Genomic DNA, 17631 nt, shown 5'->3' on the forward strand with positions numbered 1-17631 from the left:
GCAAAATTAAAAATTGCTTGAGCCTTGGTTGTGCTTGGGTCGTGCACTAGTGTGGAGCGGAAAAGGATCCTCACCATTAGTTTTTGGTCTATTTTCCCTCACAAGGATTATTCTATTATATATTCCACTCTCATTCATTTACCTTTTCTTTCTCAAATAAAACCATCCAATTAAACCTAAAATTAATCCGAATCATTGAAAAATAATGAACCTTCATTTCCTTTTGAGAAATGAAGAGGATCCTTACTCGTGTCGAGCCATGTTGACATGGCAGCCCACGACCCAACTACAATTCATTCTCTAATCTGAAACATAACCGACCCGAGTACCCCGATAATCGTATCGAGTCTCGACAACACAAATCCAGCTCCTCCTATATAATCCACACCTATTTCTCCTCCCACACACACTTCTCACCCAACTCTCCAAATTCTATCCCTCCCCTCATTCAATTTCCCTCAATCGTCACCATCACCTTATCTTTATCATCCATCAATGGTGGTGACAGCAGGAATTCTCCCAGATCTCGCAACAGAGATAATAATTCCGGTATGCGCCGTCATCGGAATCGCCTTCTCTTTATTCCAATGGTACCTTGTCTCCACCGTCAAACTCTCTCCTTCCACCACCCACAAAAATGGTGTCTCTGATAGTCTTATTGAAGAAGAAGATGGTGGTAATGATCATAGTGTTGTCGCTAAATGTGCTGAAATTCAGACCGCCATTTCTGAAGGTCCATCATTTTACCCCCTTTTTTTGTTCATCATTTTCTGGGTTTTGTTCATTTTATATAATTTTTTTGTCTTTTAATTATCGACTTGCTTTACGTCTCGTAACCCCTTTTCTTTTTAACATTATTTAAATCGATTGTAAGTTACGTCATAACTTATGACCGTCACAAGTAAGAATTTTTGTTGAATTGTATGGATTTGCCATGGTTAAGTTAATGATTAAGGTCCTACATTTTACCCCTTTAATTTTTATTTTATTTTTGTTTTTGGTATGTGATTGTTTTCTGGGTATGATTTGGTTTTTGTAAAGGTTGAGTCTTTTAATTTGTGGGGATTTTTACCCCTTTTGTAATTGTTCCTTGATTTTTTTTTTTATTATTTGTCTTGATTTAGCATGTATTCTTAATAAAGTTCGAGTTTTTTATCGAATGGTGTGATGTTTACGATTGTTTATGATTAATCATGTTCTTTATTTTCTGGGTATGTTCTAGTGTTTGTAAAGTTTGTGTCTTTTTATTACAGTAGTTTATATTTCTGTGGATTTGTAAAGTCTGGCATTTTAATCATCTTTAATTTGCTTATGCTTGCTGGTTGTTTTGTAAATATTCTTCCTCATCAAGAATAAAAAGGAATAAAAAAAAGTAAACAAACGATAGCGACAGGGGGGATAATTCATTGTATGATTTAAGCTATTCCTTTAAAGTTTGAGTTTTTTTTTTTTTTTTTTTTTTTTTTTTTTTTTTTTTTTTTTAGAGTCGTGTAGTAAAACGAACTCTTAAAAAGTGGTTACGAAAAAACTGGTTTACACAAATTCTCGTGTAAGGCCGCCTTATGCAAGAATTGTGTTAGATTAAAAATGCTTTAGAAATGAAATAAGGGTCACCAACTTAAACTCTTCTTAGTATCTTAGTGATTTCTCTGTTTGAATTCTTAAAAAAAGGAATTTTTACTCCATTTTAATTGATCTTTGAATTAATTTAGTTATCTCTAACTTAATGTGGATGTACTTTGTCATTGTGATTCTACCCTCTATTATATCGACATTTTAAAAACTTTCAAATTGATTATGATAGTTCGGTTAAGAATCCTGACAAAAGTTGAGCATTGGATTGTGTTTAAGCCTACAATATCCAAGTTTTATTCAGTTAATTGCTCTACATTTTATTTGGTATTATTTTGCTTCGTTTAGTGTAATTTTATATTACTTGGACGGGTTTTTCGCTGAGTGTAATTTTGTTAAGCTATAGATCTTACTTTATGTGAGTTTTTACACTTGATTTACTTACCTTAGAGAGTATCTCCTTATGATTGATGATTTGTTTCAACGAAAATGTGACAATGTAGACTAATTGCTGTTAGCTTTAATTTATTGGTCTTGTTTATGAAGTTAACCTTTACTTGTTAGTGGTATAGTCAGATCTTATGTAATGTTTTTTAAGTTTTGAAGTCGCAACTGAAATTTTGCCGTTGTGATTATGTGGGGTATATCTTTCTGGATGTTCAACACTTGATTCCCGGAGATAATTGTATTTGAATCCATTAAATTTTAGTGCATTGTATTTCCATTCCAAATCTAAATGCTTTTATCTGAGCTTTTGTTTAAGTGGGCTTATAGTATACCGCAAGGTTAAATCCCAGCGTTGTAGTGAGGCTGTGCTAGATTACGCGTATATCTTTTTAGAGTGCCTGATTGAGTTTTGATTGTCTTTTCTTTGTGGGGCACTATTATTAATTTAGGACAATCAAAGGCTGAAAATGGTTTAATCTGTGTGGCATAAGTCACACTAGTACATTTTAGGATTTCTGACATAGTAATTGGTATGCTTCTGAGATTCCTGTGCGTGATTTGACAGATTTCCAAAAAAATTGGTCGATTTCGGGCCCAGTGCCCATGAGTGTATTGTGTTCATGGTTTGGTTGAATGATTGTGAGGCTGGTGCCAAATGTAATGTGAGAGCGTGAGACATGATTTTGTCAAAGCTCTCAAATTAGATCTGATTTTAGTTGCATCCTTAATTTAATGTGCGGCACATGATGTGTTCAGACTTAATATCAAGGTTCTCTGACATTTATTTTATTTTATTTTAATTAGTTTACTAAGAAAAAATATGTTTTTGTCACATGGCAATGATTCGTTCACGGTGCAGTTTGGCTTTGTTTTTTAAGCTCTGCAAGTTCTGAGTTGGTGCTTGCCTGTTTAGGAGTAATAGAGGATTAGTATATTATGTATATTATGAATATGCTAGATGTAGATCTTGTCTAACATGCCACTGCCGGAACTTGGGGAACAGCTAATTTGACTAGCGCTCAACAGTATGCTACTATATTAATAAGTCCTTTCCCCACTAGTGGTTGATTGTATGCTTTAGAGTTTTGGAGTTTTACTTGTCCACTTGATTATAATTTGTAACCAATGATAAATGGTGGCGGTGTACCGTTCATTTAATAAGTCCTTATTGAAGATTGATGTTTCACTTTGCGTAAGTAGAGAGACTAGGCTGAAAGTCGTTACAGGTTCAACTCTTGGGGCAATGGGGACATTTCACGTATAGTAAATGCCTTAATACTCACTTCATCCCATTTATATTTGTCCAAATTTAACAAGTGGTCATATATGAGATTTAGTAATGAAATCATCAGTGTCACCCCTTGACTTAAGAATCTACAAGCAGAGACATTGCTTCATAAATAGGGATAATTCGATAATGTAAGTTCACATTTTTATTTAGTAGATGTAGAAAGAGGCCAGTTATTTTGAGATTTAGTAATGAAATCATCAGTGTCATCCCATTTTTTGGAAGCTGTTGAACGTAAACTGACATTTTTGCACAAGTATTACTGCACACATATTTTCACCTTGATGTTTGCAAAGTGGTCTATTAGCCATCTAAAATCGACTTGCTTGTTTTCTACAGGATCAACTTCATTCCTTTTCACTATGTACCAGTATGTTGGTATATTTATGGTCGCTTTTGCTGTGCTTATCTTCCTTTTTCTTGGATCCGTTGAGGGCTTCAGTACAAAAAGCCAAGCCTGCAGATATGACAAAACCAAGAGTTGCAAACCAGCTCTTGCCACTGCGATCTTTAGCACAGTGTCCTTCTTGCTTGGTGCTGTCACCTCTTTGGCTTCGGGTTTCCTTGGGATGAAGATTGCCACATATGCTAATGCCCGAACAACGTTAGAGGCTCGAAAGGGCGTGGGTAAAGCTTTTATTGTTGCATTTAGGTCGGGGGCAGTGATGGGCTTCCTTCTTGCTGCAAACGGTCTGTTGGTTTTGTTTGTGACCATTCTCCTCTTCAAGATTTACTATGGTGACGATTGGGAAGGTCTTTTTGAGTCAATCACTGGGTATGGTCTTGGAGGATCTTCCATGGCCTTATTTGGTAGAGTTGGTGGAGGTATTTACACAAAGGCTGCCGATGTTGGTGCTGACCTTGTTGGTAAAGTTGAAAGGAACATTCCTGAAGATGACCCCAGGAATCCAGCTGTAAGTTTTTTTTTCTTTAGTGATATTACGTTTAGCTTTACATTGTTGACTAGCAAACTTGGTTACACAAAAAATTATTTGATACTGTCTTACCTGCAAGACTAAGTGACCAATCCTTTAACCCTATAATTAAGTGAAGAATACACAAGAATTCAAAATTGGGTTTGTCTCACACGTGAAATTGTCTCATACAAGGCACGCATACATGCTAAATATTTTTTCGAAGTAGCCTATGTGATGTGCTTTTGTTCCCAGGTGATTGCTGATAATGTCGGTGACAATGTTGGGGATATTGCCGGTATGGGATCTGATCTCTTTGGTTCCTATGCTGAGTCGTCGTGTGCTGCCCTGGTTGTTGCATCCATCTCCTCATTTGGGATCAACCATGAGCTTACTGCAATGTTGTACCCTTTGTTAGTTAGCTCAGTTGGTATTGTGATGTGCTTGATTACAACCTTATTTGCAACCGACTTCTTTGAAATCAAGGCTGTGAAGGAGATTGAGCCAGCTCTTAAGAGACAGCTAATCATCTCCACTGTGTTGATGACAATTGGGGTTGCAGCTGTGTCATTCACAGCTCTTCCGTCTTCGTTTACTATTTTTGATTTTGGCAAGCAGAAAGAGGTTAAGAACTGGTAAGCTGTTTGGCAGTCCTTTTATTCTATTTGCTGTCATGTTACTCTTTAGGTTAAATTGTGTACTTGAAAGTTTCTGCATTGACGTTCTCCATCCCAAATTTATGTGTCTCCGTGCTGATGGTGACTTTACCGTTTACCTATGTAGGGAACTGTTCTTATGTGTTGCCGTTGGCTTGTGGGCTGGGCTTATCATTGGATTTGTGACGGAATACTACACTAGCAATGCATACAGGTATTAACATGCAAAAGAGCACAGTTATTTATTCAATTTCTTTCAAGTTTCTCCACAAAGCTGATAAAGTTGTGCTTTGTTGTAGCCCTGTGCAAGATGTTGCCGACTCTTGCAAAACTGGAGCCGCAACAAATGTTATTTTCGGGTTGGCCTTGGGCTACAAATCTGTCATTATTCCCATCTTCGCCATAGCCATTAGCATTTACGTGAGTTTTAGCTTTGCGGCTATGTACGGTATTGCTGTTGCGGCTCTTGGTATGTTGAGCACCATAGCCACCGGTTTGGCTATTGACGCCTATGGTCCCATCAGTGATAATGCTGGAGGCATTGCTGAGATGGCAGGCATGAGCCACACAATCCGAGAGAGGACTGATGCCCTTGATGCCGCTGGTAACACAACTGCTGCTATTGGAAAGGTCTTACATACTTTCTAGAACTCCATTTTATTTTTCGAGAAGAGAAAGGTTTTATATTTTCATTCAGGAATAGTGACTATGAAGAGTTACTTAACAATGCAAATTCTCATACACGACAATTTTTCACATGAGACGATTCTTATATTGCAGCGCACTACTATGTGCACTACCATTTTAACATGAACATAACGTTTGAATTACAAATGAAAAAAACTGATGAAATCTGTTAGTTAATTTTATACTTGCTGTATGAGATCTTGTAATTCCCTTGAAAATAAACTCACTTGCGCTTAATCATACCTTTTTTATTAAGCGGTCCTTTTGCTTAGTGACACTTTCTAAATCATTAGTGATAGTTGACAAGTACTAAGTAAACATTTTAGTTTTGATCACGACGTAGGCCCACATAAATAGTTATAAGACCATCTCACGTGAGACTTCCTCTTCTAACAAAATGTTTACTGGTCAGGGTTTTGCGATTGGTTCAGCAGCTCTTGTTTCACTTGCCCTATTTGGTGCCTATGTGAGCCGTGCATCTATCACTACCGTTGATGTATTGACTCCTAAAGTCTTCATCGGTCTCATTGTGGGAGCTATGCTTCCATACTGGTTCTCCGCCATGACAATGAAGAGTGTGGGAAAGGCAGCGTTGAAGATGGTTGAGGAGGTTCGCCGACAATTCAACACCATCCCTGGCTTGATGGAAGGTACTGCTAAACCCGACTATGCTACCTGCGTCAAGATCTCCACTGATGCTTCTATCAAGGAGATGGTTCCCCCGGGTGCTCTAGTCATGCTCACTCCATTGATTGTTGGCATCTTGTTTGGTGTTGAAACTCTTTCTGGTGTTCTTGCTGGTTCTCTTGTTTCCGGTGTTCAGGTAAGACAACTGTAAAAATGTGCTTTGTATTTGAAAATCCTTCTATCCCTTGATCCTCATCTAATCGATGTTTCTGTGGGTATAAAATTTCTCATTTTGATAGAAAATGTTCCATGTTTTGGCCTAAAATGAACCGTCTCCACTCAGACACTATGAACTGTTGAAAATCAAAGACCCGGAGAAAAATTGCACCTAACTCCATTATCAAGAATGGAATAATTAAAGTTTTTCGAACTATTGGAAATTAGAGTACCTTAATTCATACCGTTCTTTGTTTTTCAAATCTTAATATTTGTTCTAAAACCTCGTCAATCAACTTGAATTGCAGATTGCCATCTCCGCATCCAACACTGGTGGTGCTTGGGACAACGCCAAGAAATACATTGAGGTAAGCATCCGAGTTAAACATACTTCAGTCTTCCATTCTGATGCAGCGAAATACTTTTCTATTCGCCAAAATTAAAACGCGGGTTCATTTTGGCAGGCTGGTGCATCGGAGCATGCAAGGTCGCTAGGCCCCAAGGGATCAGATGCACACAAAGCAGCGGTTATTGGAGACACAGTTGGAGACCCACTAAAAGACACATCTGGCCCATCTCTTAACATCTTGATCAAGCTTATGGCGGTTGAGTCGCTTGTATTTGCTCCCTTCTTTGCCACCCATGGTGGCTTGCTGTTCAAGCTCTACAGATAGAGCACAAGCACCATCGCAAGAATCTCAGATTATTTCGACTCCCGTTTGTCTCCCTCATAAATTGGTTAGTTTAAATTTAGTTGCACAATTTTTGATTGTTGTAGATGGGGAAAGACCGAGGGGAGCTCGCCTATCCACCCCTTCGTATGTAGGGGTGAAAAGGCAATGATGATGACGATTATGATAATAATAATCTGGGTAAAGCATTGTGGTGTAGACGTGTAATGTTATAGTTTTGATCAAAATTTTCTTGTATTTGTAACTCCATTTAAGAACGCGGGATTCAATTACTTTCTCATTTAAACCGTTTGGTTGAAGTTAATCTCTATGTAGTTGGAATTGCATTTAAGATCTCGGTTGTTAATTACATATCGATTGTCATTTACAAGTACTAATGCTTGATTATGATATCGTCTTGCTATTTTGGGTGGATTACACACGAGTACTACTAATGTCGGTTGATGAGGCTATTAATCCCTAAGTGTGACGATCTGCACACTTCGAACCCTTAGATTTATTTATGCTATGTAGTTTCATTTCCTCTTGTATATTTTTAGTAAATGCTTTCTATTTTAGGATAGTCTTAGTTAAGCTTTTCTTTCCATAAATAGGTATATCGCTATTCTACACTAAAACTTGTAATTTCAATGTCTCCTGCTACCAGGATGTAAATATCAAATTTCCCTCTGTGGGGAGTACTAGTCAATCAAAAATATACTTCCCATCAAGTTGCCTTCTTATTGCTTGTTGTTGCTTTCTTATGAACGACTCTTGCCTTCACTTCACTAACAAGCCCGTGTGTGTCGATCGAGACTAGGATTCCGACACCCACAACCCGAGACTGATTACGAATGCACTAGTGCTTGACAAACACTAGTGCTTGACGCTCTCGCTTACATTCTTGTCGAGTGTTTAGACAAAGGTACGCGTCACGCCCCGACTCAAAGTTTCGGACCGTGACCCTAACCATGACTCCATGAGGCATGCCTCACGACGAACGCTTTATAATAGGTGCATGCATGTATTCTGTCATGAGCTTTATTTGCTAATTATGCATGGATCTTGATTCCTGTCCCTTCATAATATTAGTATAATACTGGATACTGTATCTGATATTAAACGTGGAGCAAAATCCTCAAGCGAAATCTGGTTCAGTATCTAAAACATCACAAATTCTTGTTTATGACGGCACATATTCGTCACTCTTAAGTGACGGATACCATTTTATCTCACAAAGTACCCACTTTTTTTCTCTCTGCAACACTATTCATGTGGTCCCCTTTCTCCACTAACCCATTTTGTTACCATTTTATCTCACAAAATATCCGCCACAAATGCTAACCCGTCACAAGGGAGACCAATTGCTAAAACATACTCCCTCCATTCAACTCCACACTACCACTATTCTATTTTGGTCCATTCAATTCCACACTACCACTTTCTATAATTGGCAAAATAATACCCTATTTTGTCCTAATTGAAACACCATATTTACACTAAATGCCACTCATGGCCCACAATAATTCCCATCAAAACTCTTGTATAAAACATTTGTCCTTTTAATACTATTTTAATTTCTTCTTAAAACTTGTGCATAAAGGATAATGGTAGTGTGGAGTTGAATGGAGGGAGTAGGTATCAAGGTGGACCCATTACCTATAATGGCATGAAGGTGGTTGGGGTGGCGTGTGATATCAGAGCTTTGGGGTTGCATGTATGTCGATTTTTAACATTTTAATCGAGTTATAAGATGATTTTATAAAATCGAAATTTTTGTGTAAAAATATTTTGGCACAAAAAATTTTGTTTGCATGTAACTAGATCACTAAGACTAAATTAACAAGTAATTTGGTAACTAATTAGAGGTGATATGAGGGTGGTTGAGATTTAAAAGATCACAAATTCTCATTATAGACGGTAGATATCCGTCTATAGTTATAGACGAGTCAATTATCCACCCATTTTAAGCATAAAACAAGCAACGAGTTGTATGGTGGATTTAAGCATATTTGATCCATTTTTCACTTTAGACGGATATATCCGTCTATAACGATGCTAATTGTTACTCCCTCTGTCCCGGTCATTTGTTGTCCTTTTCGATTTTGAGGTGTCTCAGTCATTTGTTATCCTTTCCATTTTAAGAATGAATTTGATGAGTAATTTGATCCTTTACGCTCAATTTCTCCACTTGTGATTTAGTAATTGGCCCTCTTCCATTTTCTTGGTCTTTGTGCCAGAACCAAAGGGCAACAAATGACCGAGACAGAGGGAGTAAAAGATTGCGTAAGCAAAATATGACAATTTTGCACGCATTTCACGTAAAAAAAAAGAGTAATAGCTACAGTATTTGGTTGTGATGACAGAGGACCCCAGGAAAATAGGTTTGGGACACCACACCACACCACACCACAATCACAATTTTGCACGCATTTCACGAAAAAAAGAGTACAATAATGTGAAGAAATAGTCAAATGTAATTCCAAACTACGAACACTCCATCACCATTGATATCATGATGTGACAAATATGATAGAACACATTATCATCTCATTTTTGTGCTTAAAAATTGAGAAAATTTTATTTATATAATTATGTTTTGTGTTGTTTAATACAAAAATTGTAACTACTTTCCTTACCCTATTAAAAAAAATAAAAAAATTCTAACCCACTTATATAAATTTGTGTTAGGCGGTAGGTCTCATGAGAGATCGTCTCTCACTAATTTAGTGAGAGACATAATAGAGAAAAAAGAAATTCACTGGATCCCTCACCCCATCATGTGAGAGGTCTCTTAATAACGATATTGAGAGACTGTCTCTCCGAAGTTAGGACAAACACTGTGTTATTTCCTAAACATTTTACTTTTGTCTTATTTAAAATTTAATCCGTTTTAACTTTAAAACCGATGATAGAGACTTTACTTATCTAATTACTTAAGGTTCCACGATATATTATAGACGCTTTGTGTAAATATTTGCGTACAATAGAACTTCCAACCCGACCCGAATCTAAGCACCAAAAAAACTAATATAAGTAGGACCCCCTAAAAAATTATTTCTGGATCTGCCACTGCCTGAGACCACGGATTATTATGAAACACAAGACCAAATGCACTGAAAATCGTACCTTGGCGCCTGATAACCTAGTACTCTCTCCAATTAACTTTTATCACCCCACTTTAATATAATACTCCTCACATATATTAGAGAAGTGTGGTGATAAAAGTTGAATGAGGGAGTAATCTAGAAGCTATTTTGAAATAAATATTACTCCCTCCAATTTCTTATGTTGTTTCTCTTTCCCTTTCCGTCCAATTTCATTGTTGTTCCCTCGCCTCTTCCATTTTTTGGACAAGTTTGTGTGGTCAAAAATCAACTATATGTGGGGTCATGTATATTGTGTGGTCCAAATGATTTCTCTTAATCTCTTAAAGTGAACTATATACTTTCTCATTTTCTAGCATAAGTTTTACTACATCTCCCACACTTTATCACTTTATTCCAATCCTACCCATCATCCTAAAAAAAGAATAAAAAAGTTTTTCCCCTCTTCCCCTCCCAAAACTTATATCGATTGGTTAACAATTATGCATCTTAATTCGCACATGTTATTATTTAAAAAGATTTTCAAAAATAATTTGTATTTTCTTTCCACCAAGTCACATAAACGGATATTTCTATTTTTTTTAGGTTAAAATGGGTTTAATAATGAATAACTAACTTGTTAAAAAATAACAAGACAAAAAAGAAATATTTAGAGAATAACAAACTCATCTTATACTTAAACGAATACTTCCGTCTTAAATGATTGGGCGCAGTGGAGTTCAAGTTCAGATAGAACGACTATAAATACAAGATTTTCCTAAATACAAAATGTATTCTCTCTCCAAAAGTACCACTTCACTTCAATTTTCGCAACTAACCAATAATAAACACACAAATGTTTTCTCTCTCCACCAACCTCCAACCCGCCGCCACCGCCACTGCCGTCACCCGCTTACTGCCGCCTTCACTATCTCCACCAACATCCGTCAATGTACTATCCTCTCTATGCACCGTCAGCCGCCGTCGCAACAACCGCATCCGCCGCCACTCCCACAACGGAACCCTAACTATCCGAAACATCGACGCCGCGCAACCTTACGATTACGAATCAAAGCTCGCGATCGTCAAAGATTCATTCACGAAGCTCAAAATCGGCGTGTTAGGGTTCGGAAATTTCGGACAATTTCTCGCTAAAACCCTAGCTTCTCAAGGACATACTGTTCTTGCACATTCTAGGTCAGATTATTCCCAAATTGCGACGAAATTAGGGGTTTCCTTCTTTACTAATATTGATGATCTTTGCGAAGAACATCCTGAGGTAATTTTGATGTGTACTTCGATTTTATCAACTGAACCTGTGCTTAATTCTTTACCATTACAGCGGCTCAAAAGATCAACGCTCTTTGTCGACGTTTTGTCGGTTAAGGAGTTTCCTAGATCGTTGCTTTTACAGCGTTTACCGCAGCATTTCGATATTTTGTGTACTCATCCTATGTTTGGACCGGAGAGCGGTAAAAATGGTTGGGGAGGGTTAACCTTTGTGTATGATAAGGTTAGGGTTGGGAATGTGGAGAGTAGAATTCGTAGGTGTGAGGGTTTTTTGGATGTGTTTCGGAGAGAAGGGTGTAGGGTTGTGGAAATGAGTTGTGCTGAGCATGATAGACAAGCGGCCGAGTCGCAGTTTATTACACATTTTGTTGGAAGGGTGTTGGAGAAGTTTGGGCTTGAGGATACTCCGATTAATACAAAAGGGTATGAGAGTTTGTTGAATTTGGTGGACAATACGTCGAAAGATAGTTTTGAGTTGTTTTATGGGTTGTTTATGTATAATAAGAATTCTATGGAGCAGTTGAAGCGGTTGGATGCGGCGTTTGAGTCGATTAAAGGGGAGTTGTTTGGGCATTTGCATGGTTTGTTGAGGAATCAGTTGTTTGAGGAAAAACACGAGTCAGAGAAAGATGAATGGATTGCTAAGAAGAATGCTGAGATGAAGTTGCTTTCGAATGGGTCACAGAATGGGTCCTCTGGGTCTTCTTAAGGGAGTAGTAGCGTGGAGCTTCGGTTCTTTGGGGGTGAGTTGGATATGAATTTTGTAGGGGTTGTTCGCAAAGTTGAAGTGTTGGGTTGAGTTGGGTTTGATTTATTTAGTTAGATTCGTGTTGATCGATCCTGAATATAATTCAGACGAAGTCAAAAGTTGTTATGTTTCTTTATTTGTTCATTTAGAGCTCCTTAATTAAGATTGCCTAGTTGGGTCAGAATTAGTTGTTAGCTTGCCTGTTGTTCCTGTATCGATGTTTCTTCCTCGGAAAACAGGTGGCCCTGTTGTAGTAGGAATATAGTAGCTGCATTATTATTAATAAGTTGTATTTATCGGCGAATAAGTGTAATGGCAAATATTAATAAGTTGTATTTATCGGCGAATAAGTGTTATGGCAAATATATTTGATGAGGAATAAGAACTTCTAGAGTTTAATTCTATGTTGTGTTGTCAGTTAAAGAGTATTTGGGAAGATTGCAGTATCATTTTGGTAATGTATGGCAAATATATTTGGTAATGTATGTTCCAATAAGTATTATGGCAAAGGAGCAATGAACTTGTATCATGTTTAGTGAATAAAAACATGCAGGCGCAAGTTACGAACTGTTTGCTCCTCCTGGTGTTGGGGTAGTTCGGAAAGGTGAACAGCTGAGTTGGGTTGATTTGTTTAGTTTGGTTCATGTTGGTCAATCCAAAATCATTATGAGATTGAATCTTTGTTGTTGTTGTTGTTGTTGTTGTCGACTGTCGTTGCTGCTGTATTTTGCGTTGGTGAAAAGCTGTTATCTCTCTTTCTTTGTTCGTTTAGAGCTCCTTTGCTCAGATCGCCTAATTGGGTCTGAAATTGGCACGAGGGATCAATTCGCTGGACTGTTGAGAACCAAGCTCGCCTGTAGTTCATATATCGATGTTTGTTTCTTGAGACAGGTGGTCTTGTTGTAGGTTACTGCAATATCTTCTTAGTACGAAGCTGGAGAATAAAATCGGACCATGATTTTGCTACTCTGTTTTGAACTTAGCAGTGACATTACTTAATACTCCGTTATAGTCCGTAAGTGTTATATTTATTGGTGAATAAGTATTATGGTAAATAAATTTTGATGAGAAATAAGAACTTCTCCAGTTTAACTGTTGTTGTACTACGGTTATTTGAGAAGGTTGCAGTAGAATTGTGGTAATGTAACCCGTTAAGCTCATCGAGTCAGGAGCGGAAGTGGACTAATCCATGGTCCATGGAGGAAATTCAAACTGACCCCTGTTTCATTAAGTTCTGATTATACAAAGCCTATGTAACTATGTTGTTGATTCTTAGTTCTTATAAAACCGCATCCCCGGTCCTTGTCTTTTCGGGACACAGGCAGAATAATACATTGGAGCCCTAAAAAAACACTACTCAATGAAAACCATAAAAACTGGAGACTGTACTCCTGTTCCGTGAAGTTCATTATCTGTGCTTAAAATTTATGTAAACAAATAAATGATAAGCGTAAAACAATCGGGTAAAATATGTGAATAGAATGATGAATGAATGCGTAAAATAAAATAAAAATTGAACTCGACTAAAAAATAAATCTATTTATTACGAGTTTACTACATACGGAATAATAAAATTGTACCCCTAATATGGCAGAATGTATAAAAACACAAGGAGCAATGGATGCATATGATGCTTCGTGAATAAAAACATAACAGGAGGTAGCTAAGAACTGTTTGCTGCTCCTGAATTTCGACTCGATTTGCAGCAAAAATACATACATCCACAAACTATTGCAAAAAATATTATCATAATCAAACATACATAGACCGCTTGAACCCCTTGAGAGATCATTATTTTGGATGAATTTTTCTCTGTAATTTCTTTCAAGACTCGTGGGTTCTACTTATATAATTAGAATTTAGGTTAATTAGTCTCGACTCTCGACGATATCTCTGGTTTATTTTTCTAAATCTAAATTAATATGCTTACCTTAATTAAACACTGGATATCTTGTTTAGGATTCTCTGCTGTTTTGTTTTGTTTGCCTTTGGTAGCAATAATTAGACCTGTACTTGGGTCGGGCTCTCCTAGTCGGCCCTGGGCCAGGCCAGGGTGAGGGTCGGGCTTGGCCGGGTCGGGTTGGGATATGTTTGACCGGGGCTAGGGCCCGAGGTGACTAAGTGTGGGCCGGACTGGCGGGCCTTACCAATTCATTTACAGTATTTTATTTGTATTTTTGCTAAAATGACGGGCCAAGGGCGGCCGGGCTGTAATTTTAAGACACGGGACATGCCCGGGTAAAACGACGGGCTGAGGCCGGGCTGGGTCGGACCAGGTTGCATAAAATAACGGGCTAAGGCGGGCCGGGTCAGCCCGTGCTGATGGCCATGCTCTAGCAATAATCAAGGGCTAACCTAGAAATAAAATTCCAATTAGTCTTGCTAAGACGGGTCGGAGCAAGTGACGGATAATGTCACTCACAAAATGGATAGGGGGGACAAGGTGGGGGCACCCCCATATGCTTCCCTATCTCCTCTATTTGGGTCATTTGTGAGGGAAAATGGTATCCGTCACTCCAAAGTGACGGATACGTGCCGTCACAAATGAGATTTTGTGATAAAATTCTAGGGTACGAATTTTCCTAATATATTTTATACCTATCTTAACGTCCATATTTGGAGTAGCCAGTGCTACCCTTTGCTTACTAGCTAGGTTCCCCCGATAGCATCCGATATAATTCTCTCTAGACTAGATAATAATTATCCGGTCTTATTTACTATTCTTAAAATCCGGTCTACAGCCAATCTAATTTGCATTTTCGTTCTTCGGTCCTGTCCGATTTAGCCTACTCTAACCCGTTATTGGATTGATGTTCAACCGTATGGTTTATGTTTGTCTAAAAATGTCAAAACATAGTGTTTAAGACGATAATCACAGAAGATGGGATCTTTCCTCTCTTGGTTTCGATCCGGGTGAGGAAGTTACAAGGAAAATCCTCGCAACTTATATTCCGTGTCAACCTTCGGAAGACTTCTTCTATTGGAATTCTTCTAAACATGGTGTCTACACTGTCAAGTCAGGTTACTATGTTGCTAAGGCCTTATCTGATGGACCTACCACGAATGCTGATCGCTCTAGAATGTCTCCAACCATTGTGGCTTTCTGCAAATCAAAGCTCTGGAAGTTGCCTATTTCTAACAAACTAAGGGTGTTTTTATGGAAATTTATGGCTAATGCCCTTCCCGTGGGGTCTGAATTTCTCAAACGCAAGATGAGTTGGCGCTCCTCTTGTTCTCTCTGCGATGGCTTACCTACTTGTGTGGAATCTATTTCTCACCTCTTCAGAGATTGTTGCTTTGCAAAAGCTCTTTGGTTTGGCTGCCCTTTAGGAATTAGAATCACCGGGGGTGGATATTGATGTTAGGATTTGGGTCATAAACTGGGTCAATTATTTCTTAAGTGGCCCAGATCCTACTTCCCTCCTTTTTCCCCTTATCGCTACCCTGTGGAGAATTTGGTGTTATGGGAATGATATGGTCTTCAGGAGTCGTCGCCCTTGGCCTATGGGTGTCCTCAGTTCTATTCTTGGAGACATTCAGTGTATGAATGAGGTAGTCTGCAATAAGGATGCTTGCCTCCTTCAAGCGTCTTCGTTGGACTTCTCTTCTGATTTTGAACTAGCAAAGAGAATTAGAAACTCATTTCCCTATTGGATTGTTGGTGGACCTGGGTGCGGGAATGTCTGCACTGTTAAGTGTGATGCTGCTTGGAGGGCTGATAGAAGTTCTGGCATGGAGTGGTGCTTGTTGGATGGTGATGGGATCTTAAGGAATACTGCGCATGCTCGCTCGTTTGTGTAATACCCAGGATATTTAAGAACACTGTTGACCGATCTTGTTGACCAAACAGACCTTAGGGATGAATGGGTGAGGGACCAGGCTTGTAACATGAGTTTTATAGGATTATTTACTCGACCTAGTTGAGGCTACTCGGCCGAGTATCACCTATACTCGACCGAGTAGAGCCTACTCGGCCGAGTACGCCCGTACTCGACCGAGTATGGCTGCTGTCGACACGTTAATATAAAACGCAAGTTCGCGAGATTCATTTCATTTCTTATTTCCTCGACAGTTTCTCTTTCTCTAACCCTAGCTTATCTCCCTCTCCAATCACCCCATATCTTCACACTCTAATGTATTTAGCCTAAACCTCCACTATGGGAATGACGGGATTCGCTGAGGAAGGATGACGTGGGTGGTGGTCGTTTAGGTCACCGTCGATGCGTAATGTTAGGTAAGTTTATGTCTTGTGTTCATTTGAGTGATTCTTTGAGTATAGTTGTGTAATAGGAGATGGTTATCATGGTTAGGATGCTTATTGGAGTCGTGCGTGGCTGTGTATGGAGGTCTTACATGCTTAGCGACGAGGTAGGGTTTCCCTACTCAGGTTACTGTTAATTGATTTAAGATTGTGATTGTATTGTATTTTAATTGTGGTTATCTACTGATCATCGGAGCATGGGTGTTGTTGTGACGGTGGTGCTGTTGTGACAGCTGTGATGATGTGGTACTGTGATGTGTGTATTGTTTGTGGTGGAGTCACTTGCGGGAGTGGCTTCACACCCTAGTTCGCCCTCCGTGGAACTCGCCACGGGAGGGGATGTGCACATTAAGGGACAGGGATTGTTTGTCGCTCGTTGAGGAGCTGGATTAGGTGGGATCGGCTGCGGTCACCCACTGGCGGCGAGGATTACCTGTTGCGATGGGTAATCTGGCAGGGCTACACACTTCGGTGTGTAGTCGGTTACTGTGCGAGGTTGTGAGACCGGAATAGAGGATGATCAGCTGTTTACATTGTTATCCTGTCTTACTTTTGATTAGTCAGTACTGACCCCGTATTGTTTTGTGGTGTCTGCGGTGATCCATTCGGGGATGGTGAGCAGTTGGCTTAGCAGGTATTGTTGATTGTGGCTGCTAGGATTGGAGGGATCGAGTCATCACGCTACCGGTCTAGAGATGCAGTGTCATGAGTGTTATGGTTGTACCTTTATTATAAAGACGTTGTATTGAGTTATATTGTATAAGATATATTACTAATTACAATTGTTCTTTTATTGTCTAGTTTGATCTACCTCCTCGGGAAACCGAGATGGTGACACCGTCATACACTGGGATGGTCCTTGGTAAGGCATTCTGGTGTACGGGGGTGTTACAGTTTGCCTCTTCTGCCCTGCAAGCTGAAGGCCAGGCTGCTATCAAGGCGCTAAAATGGGCCTTGGATGAAGGGTATCTTCATGTTAGATTGGTTACGGATTGTCTTGTCTTGGTTATGCAGGTGGCCGGAGCGGATAAGCCTATTGCGTCTATTACTTGCATTATCCAGGATATTAAGTCTATTGCGTCTCTTTTTCACTGTTGCTCTCTTAGCTTTTGTCCTAGGGGAGTGAATAAGATAGCTCATAATCTTGTTCAGGAAACTCTGTTGTAAG

At 38.9% G+C, this 17631-nt stretch overlaps 3 protein-coding genes across 3 annotated transcripts; all 3 read left to right on the top strand.

Annotated features, from left to right (window-relative positions):
* The first annotated feature begins 323 nt into the window (after positions 1 to 323).
* LOC141606074 (pyrophosphate-energized vacuolar membrane proton pump-like) lies at positions 324 to 7450 on the top strand. Its single transcript, XM_074425067.1, has 8 exons — positions 324 to 733; positions 3647 to 4221; positions 4477 to 4856; positions 5005 to 5091; positions 5177 to 5507; positions 5977 to 6387; positions 6716 to 6775; positions 6872 to 7450. The coding sequence occupies exons 1-8, from the start codon at positions 496 to 498 to the stop codon at positions 7079 to 7081; spliced, it is 2292 nt and encodes a 763-aa protein (XP_074281168.1). The 5' UTR covers positions 324 to 495; the 3' UTR covers positions 7082 to 7450.
* A 3497-nt stretch (positions 7451 to 10947) lies between these two features.
* On the top strand, positions 10948 to 12604 carry LOC141606075 (arogenate dehydrogenase 2, chloroplastic). The gene has a single exon (XM_074425068.1). It carries the CDS (start codon positions 11021 to 11023, stop codon positions 12161 to 12163), a length of 1143 nt encoding a protein of 380 aa, XP_074281169.1. The 5' UTR covers positions 10948 to 11020; the 3' UTR covers positions 12164 to 12604.
* A 2678-nt stretch (positions 12605 to 15282) lies between these two features.
* Positions 15283 to 17630, top strand: LOC141608371 (uncharacterized). Its single transcript, XM_074427733.1, has 4 exons — positions 15283 to 15515; positions 15688 to 15993; positions 16697 to 16709; positions 17358 to 17630. The coding sequence occupies exons 1-4, from the start codon at positions 15283 to 15285 to the stop codon at positions 17628 to 17630; spliced, it is 825 nt and encodes a 274-aa protein (XP_074283834.1).
* The last annotated feature ends 1 nt before the right edge of the window (position 17631 follows it).

The sequence above is a fragment of the Silene latifolia genome, chromosome 10, assembly GCF_048544455.1.
Source record: "Silene latifolia isolate original U9 population chromosome 10, ASM4854445v1, whole genome shotgun sequence".
Lineage (NCBI taxonomy): Eukaryota > Viridiplantae > Streptophyta > Magnoliopsida > Caryophyllales > Caryophyllaceae > Silene > Silene latifolia.